Source organism: Leuresthes tenuis, unplaced genomic scaffold (assembly GCF_036924035.1).
Source record: "Leuresthes tenuis unplaced genomic scaffold, fLeuTen1.0.hap1 SCAF_7, whole genome shotgun sequence".
In the NCBI taxonomy this organism is placed as follows: Eukaryota; Metazoa; Chordata; class Actinopteri; order Atheriniformes; family Atherinopsidae; genus Leuresthes; species Leuresthes tenuis.
Window position 1 is genome coordinate 1,954,053 of NW_027325361.1, and position 12,910 is coordinate 1,966,962.

Here is a 12,910-nt window from a genome sequence, read left to right on the forward strand (position 1 = left end):
AAAAAACTAACTAATCAGATCTAATCCAGAGTTTTAAAAGTGACTAAAGGTGTAAAAAACTAACTTTTAGAGTCTAATCCAGAGTTTTAAAAGTGACTGAAGGTGTAAAACACTAACTTTTAGAGTCTAATGCACCAAAAAAAACAGGAAAACGTTGAAAAACAGGCGATAGGATGAAATGTTGTGATATTAGAGAAGAAATGTAGTAACAGTGCAGTGCTTAAAAGCCTAGAAATAAAAAAGAAAGGGATGTTTTATCATGGGAAACGCGCTCTTATTACTGGACAAATCAAGGAAAAACTGAAGAAAATCCAGTCAGATTTACTCGTATTGCAGCTTTCAAACTAATCAGATCTAATCCAGAGTTTTAAAAGTGACTGAAGGTGTAAAAAACTAACTAATCAGATCTAATCCAGAGTTTTAAAAGTGACTAAAGGTGTAAAAAACTAACTTTTAGAGTCTAATGCACCAAAAAAAACAGGAAAAGGTTGAAAAACAGGCGATAGGATGAAATGTTGTGATATTAGAGAAGAAATGTAGTAACAGTGCAGTGCTTAAAAGCCTAGAAATAAAAAAGAAAGGGATGTTTTATCATCCTAGATGGAAAATTAAACATGAATTCATGAAACACACCAGACATTTGGTTTAAAACATGAGCTTTTCCCTCTGGGATGCAGCTCCTGCAGCATCCTGACTGAGAGCACATGTTTTACTTCTGCTGAAAGAGAAAAGATGGAGGATGTGAGGCTCCCTCCAGGCTCATAAACCGAGGCGTTTCTGATGCTACGATGATGCAAGCAGCAACCCTGACAGCTAACCTGTGTAAAGACTTCAGAGCAGATTTAATGTGAGGGATCTCAATCAGCTGCAGCCTGCAGAGGTTCTGGAGGGGAGAGCCTTGAAATCTGAGCCCCACAGACGCATAACTCCACGGTGATCAGTTTGTCCACAGCAGGCGTCGCCCAGCACTCTTTACAGCTCCTGTTAGCTTCATACGCTGCAGTAAACTGCACGGAGGTGGCTAATTGTTGCTGTTAGGAACAGCAGAATCGAATTCTTTGCCGATAATCCGACTCTCCACCAAGTTTCAGACAAACTGCACCAATCAATTCAATTTAATTTAATTTAATTTAATTTAATTTAATTTAATTTAATTTAATTTAATTTAATTTAATTTAATTTAATTCAATTCAATTCAATTCAATTCAATTCAATTCAATTCAATTCAATTCAATTCAATTCAATTCAATTCAATTCAATTCAATTCAATTCAATTCAATTCAATTCAAATCAATTCAATTTAATTTAATTTAATTTAATTTAATTTAATTTAATTTAATTCAATTCAATTCAATTCAACTTTATTTATAAAGCGCCAGATTACAACAGTTGTCATCTCAAGGCACTTAAATAATAAAGTCCAATTCAAGCCAATTGGAATTCAATTCTTTGTAATTATAATCCAATTAATTCTCATAGAGCCAATTAAAAATAATATCGTAGCTAAGGAAACCAGCAGCTTGGTGAAGCGTCTCCTCGGACATCTGATATCATGCTAATACTAATTCTGTGGCACAAGAATGACGGAGTTTACATGACTGCAAGGTTGTAAAAGTGTGTTTTAGTTTAGATTTGGGCGAAATGTCCCTTTTTGGGCTCTCTCTCCTCAGTGGTTGTGCTTTTGCCTGCTTCCCTCCTGCAGGCGACCGATTCTGATTCTGCTCCGAATAGCAGCTGAGTCGCCGTTAAAAAGGCCGTTCAGCCCATTAATATTTCTAAAAAACACACGGCCCTCCTAGATGTGGTCATTGGCGTCCTGCGGAGCGTTTCGGCACAACCAGTCATTCATGCCTTGCCCTCCCTCCTGTGTTTATGTTGCAGCTGACGAGGGCCAGAGACAGCTCAGCATGTGCATTCTGTACCACATCACCATGGAGGACAGATTCAAGTCCATGTTTGCCGACACAGGCTGCATACCGCAGGTAAGGCTGGCCAATGTACGCCGCCAGCAGACCAGAACAGACACATCAGCAGCTAAAGATAGCTGTGAGGGAGGGACGCCGCACATCTGGAACCAAACGCCACCAGAGGACTCTGTTTTCTTTGAGTCCCAGCGCCGTCTCACCTTTTTCTGTGTGCCGCAGCACAGAAACGGGCCTGTTTGGCCCGACTGAAGCGTCCTCGCTGTGATTGAGCCGCTCATCACCGGCGATTAGCTGGCTGAGCGTGGTGTTTGTTTGTTAAGATTGGGCGTAAATGTTGGCCAGATGTGGCTGTTTGCTCAGAAGTCAGCAGCAGATCTCAACCTCGGGGAGTATCGGGGCAGAAAGGAGGCAGCATGACCAGGATGTGACCTCTGACCTCGCCCCGGGGGCCATGCTACACCACTTCAGATTAAACACGTGGTGTTTTAATCCCTTTTATCCCGCTTCCTTTACTGTAATTTGACTTTTCTTGTGTTCACATCACAGAATCGGATTGATTAGAGCTTCCTTTTTGCCTTCTGGTTGCCCTGAAGGCTTTAAATCAATTAAAAAGCCTGTAGAATTATTCCACGTGGGACTATAAAACAACGTCTGAGTTATTGAACTCATTCAGACTCACTCAAAGTGACTTTATTTGAGGATTTGGGGCCATATTTTTGCGGATTTCTTTGATATGGACGGCTGTAAATGCTGCCTCCTGTTGAGGTTTTCCCGCTGTGTCTCCTGAGCACAGATGAGCTTTAACAGATGCTTCGGGGGTGTTGACGCAGCTCTGACGTCTCACTTCTGCTGTGGTTTCCTGGTGAGGTTGTGTTTTTCATACCTGTCTGTCAGAGACTCGCCAGAGGACTTCTGCGGACCATGTTTTATGTTTGCTAATGAAAGGAGGTGGAAGAAGAGAGGAATTTAGTTTGTGATATTTTGGTATCTGGTGTGGACACATGAAAAACAAGCAAGGAGGTATTTAAAGGCCATTTTTTCTTCTTTTTCTTCCCTTATTTGACCGAAAGTCACAGATCCCCCCTCCGCACACACACCTGATATCTTCATGCCCCCCCCCCCCTCCTTAATGAACTGCTCGGCCACAGTTCCCACCTTTTATCTCACCCACTTCACCCTCTAAGCCCCCTCTATTTTCTCACTTTCCCAGGCAGCGACGGCCTGCCCCTTTCCCCCTGTCCGGCTTTTAATGGGGTCACCGTTTGGTGCTGGATGTGGGCTGTGGCAGGAGGTGGGGGGGGGGCTGCACTGGTCCAACTGCGGACCTGACGGGGCCTCCAGTGGCTGTCTGTGGTAAATAAGCAGAGGCAGGTGCCAGAGAGTCTAGACGGGGCTGATTTGGGGTCCGGGGCCCCTGGTATGTGATACCTAACCCAGGCCCAGCCCAGCGTTTCTCTCCCTGTCTCTGATTCCTGACTCCTCGCAGGGAAGCAGTGCAACTTTGCCCCCCGCCACCACCTCCAGCTCAAAGCCCTTCCTGTTTAATGTTAAATCAGCAGCGGGGAGACGGACGGATGGACAGACTGAGGGCCGAGGGGGGGGGCAACGAAAAATCACAAAGATTCTGTTTGTGATTTTTAGCAAAAAGTGCAGCTTTTTCACACCTCCGACCTCATTAAAGGTGCCGATGGAAAAGAATCGGGCCCATTTATCACTTCTCTCCTCAAGGGTTCAGGCAATCTTTAAGAAAAGCCAAACAGGACAGGAATCCAACAGCGTTCTGCAGCGTATTTCCACACAGGGAACAGGAACCCGGCCCTCTTTGGGGCCCACAGATCAGGGAAGCTGTAAGAAGTAGAAACATCATTTAAAGGTTGTTTTTGGACATTTTCACCTCAGATTCAGAGGTTTAGAGGTCTTCACCTGCCAAAAAACAGCTTCATGACATCATCATAACAGCTGTTATCATCAATGCTGCCCATTGGTCAGTTGGACGGTTCCTGAGTAAAAAAAGACTTTATTTCACTGACTGGTGTGTCAGCTGCTGAATTAAATCAGTTATATGGGATTACTTAAAGCTTTCTTATTCAAAATAACAATAAGAAGCCTTTAAACTCACCATTTAAAGAGCTTTAACCAGAGAAGGTTTAATTATCAACCTTTAAAACTCACTTAAAGGATCTAATAATCACTCTGTTATTTCATCTTTAAGCTTATTCACATTCATTTAGTTTATCTTACAGTTAGCTAAGGTTTTCACCTCAGATTCAGAGGTTTAGAGGTCTTCACCTGCCAAAAAACAGCTTCATGACATCATCATAACAGCTGTTATCATCAATGCTGCCCATTGGTCAGTTGGACGGTTCCTGAGTAAAAAAAGACTTTATTTCACTGACTGGTGTGTCAGCTGCTGAATTAAATCAGTTATATGGGATTACTTAAAGCTTTCTTATTCAAAATAACAATAAGAAGCCTTTAAACTCACCATTTAAAGAGCTTTAACCAGAGAAGGTTTAATTATCAACCTTTAAAACTCACTTAAAGGATCTAATAATCACTCTGTTATTTCATCTTTAAGCTTATTCACATTCATTTAGTTTATCTTACAGTTAGCTAAGGTTTTCACCTCAGATTCAGAGGTTTAGAGGTCTTCACCTGCCAAAAAACAGCTTCATGACATCATCATAACAGCTGTTATCATCAATGCTGCTCATTGGTCAGTTGGACGGTTCCTGAGTAAAAAAAAGACTTTATTTCACTGACTGGTGTGTCAGCTGCTGAATTAAATCAGTTATATGGGATTTGCTTAAAGCTTTCTTATTCAGTCTGATATATATATATATATATATATATATATATATATATATATATATATATAATTAATTAATTCTTTGTTAAAAACAACAATAAGAAGCCTTTAAACTCACCATTTAAAGAGCTTTAACCAGAGAAGGTTTAATTATTAACCTTTAAAACTCACTTAAAGGGTCGAATAATCACTCTGTCATTTCATCTTTAAGCTTATTCACATTCATTTAGTTTATCTTACTGTTAGCTAAGGTTTTCACCTCAGATTTAGAGGTCTTCACCTGCCAAAAAACAGCTTCATGACATCATCATAACAGCTGTTATCATCAATGCTGCCCAGATATTTCCAGGTCAGTTCTCTGTTTGGACGGTTCCTGAGTAAAAAAAATACTTTATTTCACTGACTGGTGTGTCAGCTGCTGAATTAAATCAGTTATATGGAATTACTTAAAGCTTTCTTATTCAAAACAACAATAAGAAGCCATTAAACTCACCATTTAAAGAGCTTTAACCAGAGAAGGTTTAATTATTAACCTTTAAAACCCACTTAAAGGATCGAATAATCACTCTGTCATTTCATCTTTAAGCTTATTCACATTCATTTAGTTTAACTTACAGTTAGCTAAGGTTTTCACCTCAGATTTAGAGGTCTTCACCTGCCAAAAAACAGCTTCATGACATCATCATAACAGCTGTTATCATCAATGCTGCCCATTGGTCAGTTGGACGGTTCCTGAGTAAAAAAAAGACTTTATTTCACTGACTGGTGTGTCAGCTGCTGAATTAAATCGGTTATATGGGATTGCTTAAAGCTTTCTTATTCAGTCTGATATATATATATATAAAAAATGAATTAATTCTTTGTTAAAAACAAGAATAAGAAGCCGTTAAACTCACCATTTAAAGAGCTTTAACCAGAGAAGGTTTAATTATTAACCTTTAAAACTCACTTAAAGGATCTAATAATCACTGTCATTTGATCTTTAAGCTTATTCACATTCATTTAGTTTATCTTACAGTTAGCTAAAAAGGTCTCTGAGGTGTGACGACCACAGTCTCAGGAAGCTTGAACCATCGAATGTTTCTCACTTTTACGCTGAATCCCTGCAGGAGGAGCAGAAAAGTTGAGTTTACTGCAGTTTGAGTGCTGGTGCTGCTTTATTCCAACATGTTTAATGACACCTGGAGTCTGTGACTGACAGCTGATGCGGCTGCTGTTCGACTGCGGCGAGGAGAAGATGGACGTGGAGCTCATCTCGCTCTGCATCAACCTGGCTGCCAACCAGAGTAACGCCCAGGTCATCTGTGGAGGTAGGAGCTCCAGAGGAAGACTCAGACCCTTTGACCCCCTGCTCTCCCTGACCCTCTTCCTTCCTGCCTCAGGGAGCGGCCTGAAGATGCTGATGAAGAGGGCCCTGAAGCTGAAGGACGTTCTGGTGATGAAGATGATCAGAAATCTCTCTCAACACAATGGACCAACCAAGAGCTTGTTTCTGGTCAGTATTCGAACCCGATTCCCACCCGGCCCGTTCTCCGGACCATAGGTCTGATATCGGAGCCTGAAGTCTGGTTTTTATATGGATTGTTTTCTTTCTCACAACCAGAGAAGCTGCTTTAGCTTTACTTCCACTCTCAACAATCCTGACGGATAATTCCACAGAGTCTGAACTCTCCTGTCAAACAGGAACTCAAACATCATCCAATCCCCTCCCCGAGCACTCGGGCCGCCTTCAGTGAGGTGCTGCTTGGGCTCTTTGCTGTTTTAAACGGTCGATCCAGCCCTCCTTTCCTCCCAGACTCATGTTCATGTTTATGCATTTAGCAGACACTTTTATCCAAATTACAGATAGGCAGATAGGGGCAGGTAGGATAAGGGGGTCTTGCCTAAGGACCCCTACTGGAGGCAATACCTTTCATGCAGGGGATTTTAACCCAGATCTGCCTCATGAAAGCTGGCAATCACACCACTATCCAGCCCCAGACTCTTCTTGTAATGGTTTAAAGTGAGCGATAGTTCTCCAGACTCTCTGAATGTGCAGAAAAATGAGCAACAAACGCTGTTTTTATCTAAAACACAGAACTTTTCCGGGTGTAATCACCGAATGATCCGCGTTTTAAAGGTGTTTTTATGGTCTGCTGACAGGACTATGTTGGAGACCTGGAACTCAAACATCATCCAATCCCTTCCCCGAGCACTCGGGCCGCCTTCAGTGAGGTGCTGCTTGGGCTCTTCGCTGTTTTAAACGGTCGATCCAGCCCTCCTTTCCTCCCAGACTCATGTTCATGTTTATGCATTTAGCAAACACTTTTATCCAAAGCGATAGGCAGATAGGGGCAGGTAGGGTAAGGGGGCCTTGCCTAAGGACCCCTACTGGAGGCAATACCTTTCATGCAGGGGATTTTAACTCAGATCTGCCTCATGAAAGCTGGCAATCACACCACTATCCAGCCCCAGACTCTTCTTGTAATGGTTTAAAGTGAGCGATAGTTCTCCAGACTCTCTGAATGTGCAGAAAAATGAGCAACAAACGCTGTTTTTATCTAAAACACAGAACTTTTCCGAGTGTAATCACCGAATGATCCACGTTTTAAAGCTGTGTGTTGGTCTGCTGACAGGACTATGTTGGAGACCTGGAACTCAAACATCATCCAATCCCCTCCCTGAGCCCTCGGGCCGCCTTCAGTGAGGTGCTGCTTGGGCTCTTCGCTGTTTTAAACGGTCGATCCAGCCCTCCTTTCCTCCCAGACTCATGTTCATGTTCATGTTTATGCATTTAGCAGACACTTTTATCCAAATTACAGGTAGGCATGTAGGGGCAGGTAGGGTAAGGGGGTCTTGCCTAAGGACCCCTACTGGAGACAGTACCTTTCATGCAGGGGATTTTAACCCAGATCTGCCTCATGAAAGCTGGCAATCACACCACTATCCAGCCCCAGACTCTTCTTGTAATGGTTTAAAGTGAGCGATAGTTCTCCAGACTCTCTGAATGTGCAGAAAAATGAGCAACAAACGCTGTTTTTATCTAAAACACGGAACTTTTCCGAGCATGTGAGGTAAATGGGAGTTAATGATCCGCGTTTTAAAGGTGTTTTTATGGTCTGCTGACAGGACTATGTTGGAGACCTGGCAGCTCAGGTGAGCGACGAAGAGGCCGAGGAGTTCGTGATCGAGTGTCTGGGAACGCTGGCCAACCTCACCATCCCTGACCTGGACTGGGCCCTGGTGCTGAAGGAGTACAACCTGGTGCCCTACCTGAAAGACAGACTCAAACCAGGTGAAGCGCTTTCAGGGTAAAAGTCCGTCACGTTCCTCATTGAGAAGACGGGTTTAAAGCACACAGCAAAGCCAGATAACCTCCATCCATCAGCCTGAAAGCCAGACCTCTCCCATGCCCTGTGTTCACCTCCAGCTCCTCACCCTAAATCACATTATCAGCGACTGGTCCCTTCATGATGTGAAGACGGAGAAGGCACATGCGCTTTAATCTTATCTTTACCTTTCATGGCCACTGACCTCCTGACCCCAGCTTTTCTGGTTAATCTTATTGCAGAATTTAGTCGGTTTGAAGTCATTACCTGAAACTGAACCGTAAGGAATGACGTAAAGAAACAGATTACAACCTCAGATGGCAGCTTCCTGCGTCCCGGAAAGCTTTAAGATGAGCACAGATTTAACAGATGTTTGCTCTGATGTCAGGTTTGGCGGAAGATGACCTCATCCTGGAGGTGGTGATCATGATTGGCACAGTGTCCATGGATGACTCATGCGCCGCCCTGCTGGCCAAATCTGGCATCATCCCAGCTCTCATTGAGCTGCTCAACGGTGAGACCCAAATGCTGCAGTCCAGCTTTTCCTTTAATGCTGTTGGTTTCCTTTCCAGATCTGGTTTTTTGCAGTTTTTATTTGTCTGATTGAGACTCATCTTGGCTTTTCCCACCTTTTAGCTGGTTAAAACCACTTTTGGGGCATAAAGTCTGCAGCAGTACCAAAGGAAAAGAACTGGACCCAATTAGCTGATTTAAACAGATTTGGTTTATTTAAATATTACCTCCTCGTCTCTTTCTTCCTCCTCATGCAGTTTCACTTGGTATTTATCTGACAGCTTATCTTAGAGGTGTGATGAGCCAGTTTTCACATTTTAGCTGCTTCTCTGCTGTTCATGGTGTCCTCTGAAAGAGGAATAAGGTTGAAAAATCCTGGTATTTTCCTTTAAAGATTGATGGATATTGAAGGTAACGTTTAAATGCTAATTCACTCTTATCTTACCTTTTATTTGAGCTGATGTTTTGTGGGTAGAATAAGCCATTTTACATGTAAGATTACACTGTAAAGGACAGAAAACTGTCACAGAAACAGGTTTCTGGGCTCATTTTTCTATGTTTGTTAGTGCAACAGCAGAAGTTTGTGTCTTTTAGGTTATAATCTAATTATTCCAGTTTCTCTGAGTGGAAGTGAAGTAAACGCAGGACATCATCATCTTTAAGCTTTCCTAAAAGCTCTAAATGAAACAGGATTTTCCTACGCTTGAAAAACAGTGAATCTCATGCATAAATGAAGCCGTTTCTGTTGTCGTTTACACCTCAGCCCAGCAGGAGGACGATGAGTTTGTGTGCCAGATCGTGTACGTCTTCTACCAGATGGTTTTCCACAAAGCTACGAGAGACGTCATCATCAAAGACACCCGTATCCTTTTCTGCGAGTCTGAGCTTCCTCTGGAGCTTCCTCTGCATGGGGGGTTATTCCCATCTGTGTTTCCATGGCAACGCCTTTAACCCCTCATTAGATTTTTAACTCACGGGATATTCCATCTCCCTGTAATTGTGCACAGTTGTGGTTGGTGGCAGCTGGTGACAAATTACAAATATGCTCCGTGTCAGCGTGTTCTGATTGATGTTCTGTGGAAAGTTTCTGCTTCACATGCTGATGGGGGGGGTGAGAGCAGTGTCACTTTACAGCAGAAAAGGTAGAAAGTTGTTCAGCTACAGAACATTCATCACAGACACATACGATTAAGCAGCAAGTATTAGGCTGCAGGGGGAGTTTCCTTTCCTTGAGTCCTGGTGCCAGAGGCCCCGGCTTACCTCATCGACCTGATGCACGACAACAACGCCGCCATCCGCAAAGTCTGCGACAACACGCTGGACATCATCGCCGTGAGTGTCTGATGAACGTGAGAAATAACAACCAATCAGCTCAAAGCACTTCAGCCACAGCAGGACGGTTTTATGCTGAAAAGCTTCATGAGCATCTTTGAGTTCAGGTCCGTTCTCAGGTCTTAAGAATAAACCAACTGCGTCTTCCTGCCTGAGGAAGATTCTGATCATCATTGATCCCTAATTCAGCACCAATGCCACAGAAAGAGAGTTGAGTTCAGGACAGAAAATGGAGCTGGGATCTGTTGAGTGTCCTGATCTGGTTCAAATGGCCTCATGGTGTGTAGAAGCTGGTGATGATGGATTAATCTGATGGATCCGTTACATTAAAGCCACCACAGTGTGTGGGACCGATCAATAGTGACTAAAGAAAGACAACAAAACAAAGCAGGATGGAAGAGTATCTGCAGAAAAGAGTAACCAGCAGTGGAACCGATATTAAACCCATTACCAACCACAAGAGGTCAAAGCGAGGATCAGGATGCTATCAGGTCTCATGTTGACATCACTTCAACTTAAAATGAGCTCATCTTTACTTAAACACCCATTAAGCATAAGTTAAAGTCCAAAATAGCATCCAAAATAAAACAGTTAACAGTGATATGAGCTCATCTTTACTTAAAGACCCATTAAGCATAAGTTAAAGTCCAAAATAGCATCTGAAATAAAACAGTTAACAGTGATATGAGCTCATCTTTACTTAAAGACCCATTAAGCATAAGTTAAAGTCCAAAATAGCATCTGAAATGAAACAGTTAACAGTGATATGAGCTCATCTTTACTAAAAAGACCCATTAAGCATAAGTTAAAGTCCAAAATGGGTGAATCCACCTCCACGTCCAAAGAATTTAAATCAGATTGATTTTATCTGCAGGAGCACAAAAGGCATGAATTAATCTCTGCCGAGCCTGCAGTTTATGTTCATGTTTCTGTATTTATCAGAAGCTTTTATCCAAAGCGACTTACAAATGAAGATATAACAGCTGTATAAAAAGCTAACAATAAGCTAACAAAAAGCTAACAATAAGCTAACAATAAGCAAACAAAAAGCTAACAATAAGCTAACAAAAAGCTAACAATAAGCTAAAAATAAGCTAACAAAAAGCTAACAATAAGCAAACAAAAAGCTAACAATAAGCTAACAATAAGCTAACAAAAAGCTAACAATAAGCAAACAAAAAGCTAACAATAAGCTAACAAAAAGCTAACAATAAGCTAACAAAAAGCTAACAATAAGCTACATAGAAGGAACCCAGGAGTCCGACTCTGTCAGAGGGGACAGAGCAGAGATAATTAAACAGTTAAGCAACCTGATGTGAAGCACAGCGTAATTCTGTAGTTTCAGACTCACTCGCAGTCTGTTGTGATCCGATCTGACGTGGGCCATTAACGGGCCGATGGGTTCCTGACTCAGCCTGTGACTGACAGGTGTGGTCAGGCCGTGATCGCTGCCAGACCTCAGATCAGCGTAATTACTGCAGATTATAGCTGTGGCGGGGCAAAGGAAGTGTTTCATTTGACTTATCAGTGAGGCCTATTAAGCTGCGAGCCACATGAAAAGCAGCCGGCGGGCTCTGGAGAGTGTCAGCGGGCGGATGGCGAAGCGGCGAGAGAAAGCAGAGCCGTGGACACACACGGCGTCGCACCATCATTACTCCTGAAACGCTCACCTTTGAGCTCGGGCTCGGCCACAAACACACGTGGCTTCATGAGGGACGAAGGCCTGATATCGCCTCATGTCCTGCCACCGGTCAGGTCAGCAGGCTGGCTGTGGGCTTCCTCCCCCCCAGCTGTGATCTGAGCCTAACTGCCAGGTTCAGCCCCAGGAACCTGGGCTCTGGGTGGCAGTCGGGAGGCTGGCTGTGGGCTTCCTCCCCCCCGCTGTGATCTGAGCCTAACTGCCAGGTTCAGCCCCAGGAACCTGGGCTCTGGGTGGCAGTCGGGAGGCTGGCTGTGGGCTTCCTCCCCCCCGCTCTGTCTGAGCCTAACTGCCAGGTTTAGCCCCATGAACCAGGGCTCTGGGTGGCAGTCGGGAGGCTGGCTGTGGGCTTCCTCCCCCCCGCTGTGATCTGAGCCTAACTGCCAGGTTCAGCCCCAGGAACCTGGGCTCTGGGTGGCAGTCGGGAGGCTGGCTGTGGGCTTCCTCCCCCCCGCTCTGTCTGAGCCTAACTGCCAGGTTCAGCCCCAGGAACCAGGGCTCTGGGTGGCAGTCGGGAGGCTGGTCGGACTCCAGACCTCGCTGTCAGTGCCCCTCGGCTCTGTTTCGTGTCTGAATGATTAATCTCGTGTGCATCGCAGTCTCAAAGGCCGCCTTTATTGCTCCCCCTGCAGTGGAAGGAAAACACTCAGACAGCCAAGCCGCCCCGGCAGAGTTTTATTAGCTGGAGAGGACGAAGACGCCGGTGTGTCACAGCTCTGCGACCCCGGCGGTTACCTGCGGTCTGTCAGCAAGGAAGAGACGCTCAGAAATGAGCTAATCAAAAGCAAACGGGATTTACTCTGAGAATCGAGGGCTTCAGGTTGACACAGGGTGTATTTTCCATCATTTTCTGACATCTGAAATGGAGAAATAATAAGATAAGTGATTGTAATGGTCAGCCTGAATGATGCAGGGGGCGGGGCATCTGAAAGGGCCTCAGCGTCTCCTTTCTGACTCGCTCTGCAGGGATAGCATCAGTCAGAAGAGCAGAAGCTCTCAGGTGCACCAATGAGACCTGCTGGAGGCTGAAAAGGCTGCAGCCACATCAGATGTGGTCCATCAGCTGCTTCAGCCCGTTTAATGTCTTCTTAAGACTGTCAAAGTCACCCAGGAAGATGGAAAACAAGTCCCTGGTGTTCATTAATCTCTATCTGTAGACAGGTGAAGATTTACTTTTGGACCAAATGCATCTGGAATGAGGACTGAGGATGAAATCGTGATTAGAAAATCTATCCAACAACATTTCTCAAACTTTAGAAGGAACATCGACACAGAAGCTCGGTTTATTCTTTTATTCTTTGAATCCTCGCTTCACAGAGATAGA

At 44.0% G+C, this 12,910-nt stretch overlaps 1 protein-coding gene across 1 annotated transcript in view; it reads left to right on the forward strand.

Annotated features, from left to right (window-relative positions):
• kifap3a (kinesin-associated protein 3a) overlaps positions 1-12,910 on the forward strand; it is a 63,128-nt gene that overhangs the window by 35,358 nt on the left and 14,860 nt on the right. The window contains exons 11-17 of the mRNA XM_072388822.1: positions 1,882-1,982; positions 5,936-6,044; positions 6,117-6,229; positions 7,843-8,008; positions 8,431-8,556; positions 9,319-9,417; positions 9,802-9,887. Of these exons, the coding sequence (XP_072244923.1) occupies positions 1,882-1,982; positions 5,936-6,044; positions 6,117-6,229; positions 7,843-8,008; positions 8,431-8,556; positions 9,319-9,417; positions 9,802-9,887 (800 nt within the window). The remainder of the gene's footprint in view (positions 1-1,881; positions 1,983-5,935; positions 6,045-6,116; positions 6,230-7,842; positions 8,009-8,430; positions 8,557-9,318; positions 9,418-9,801; positions 9,888-12,910) is intronic.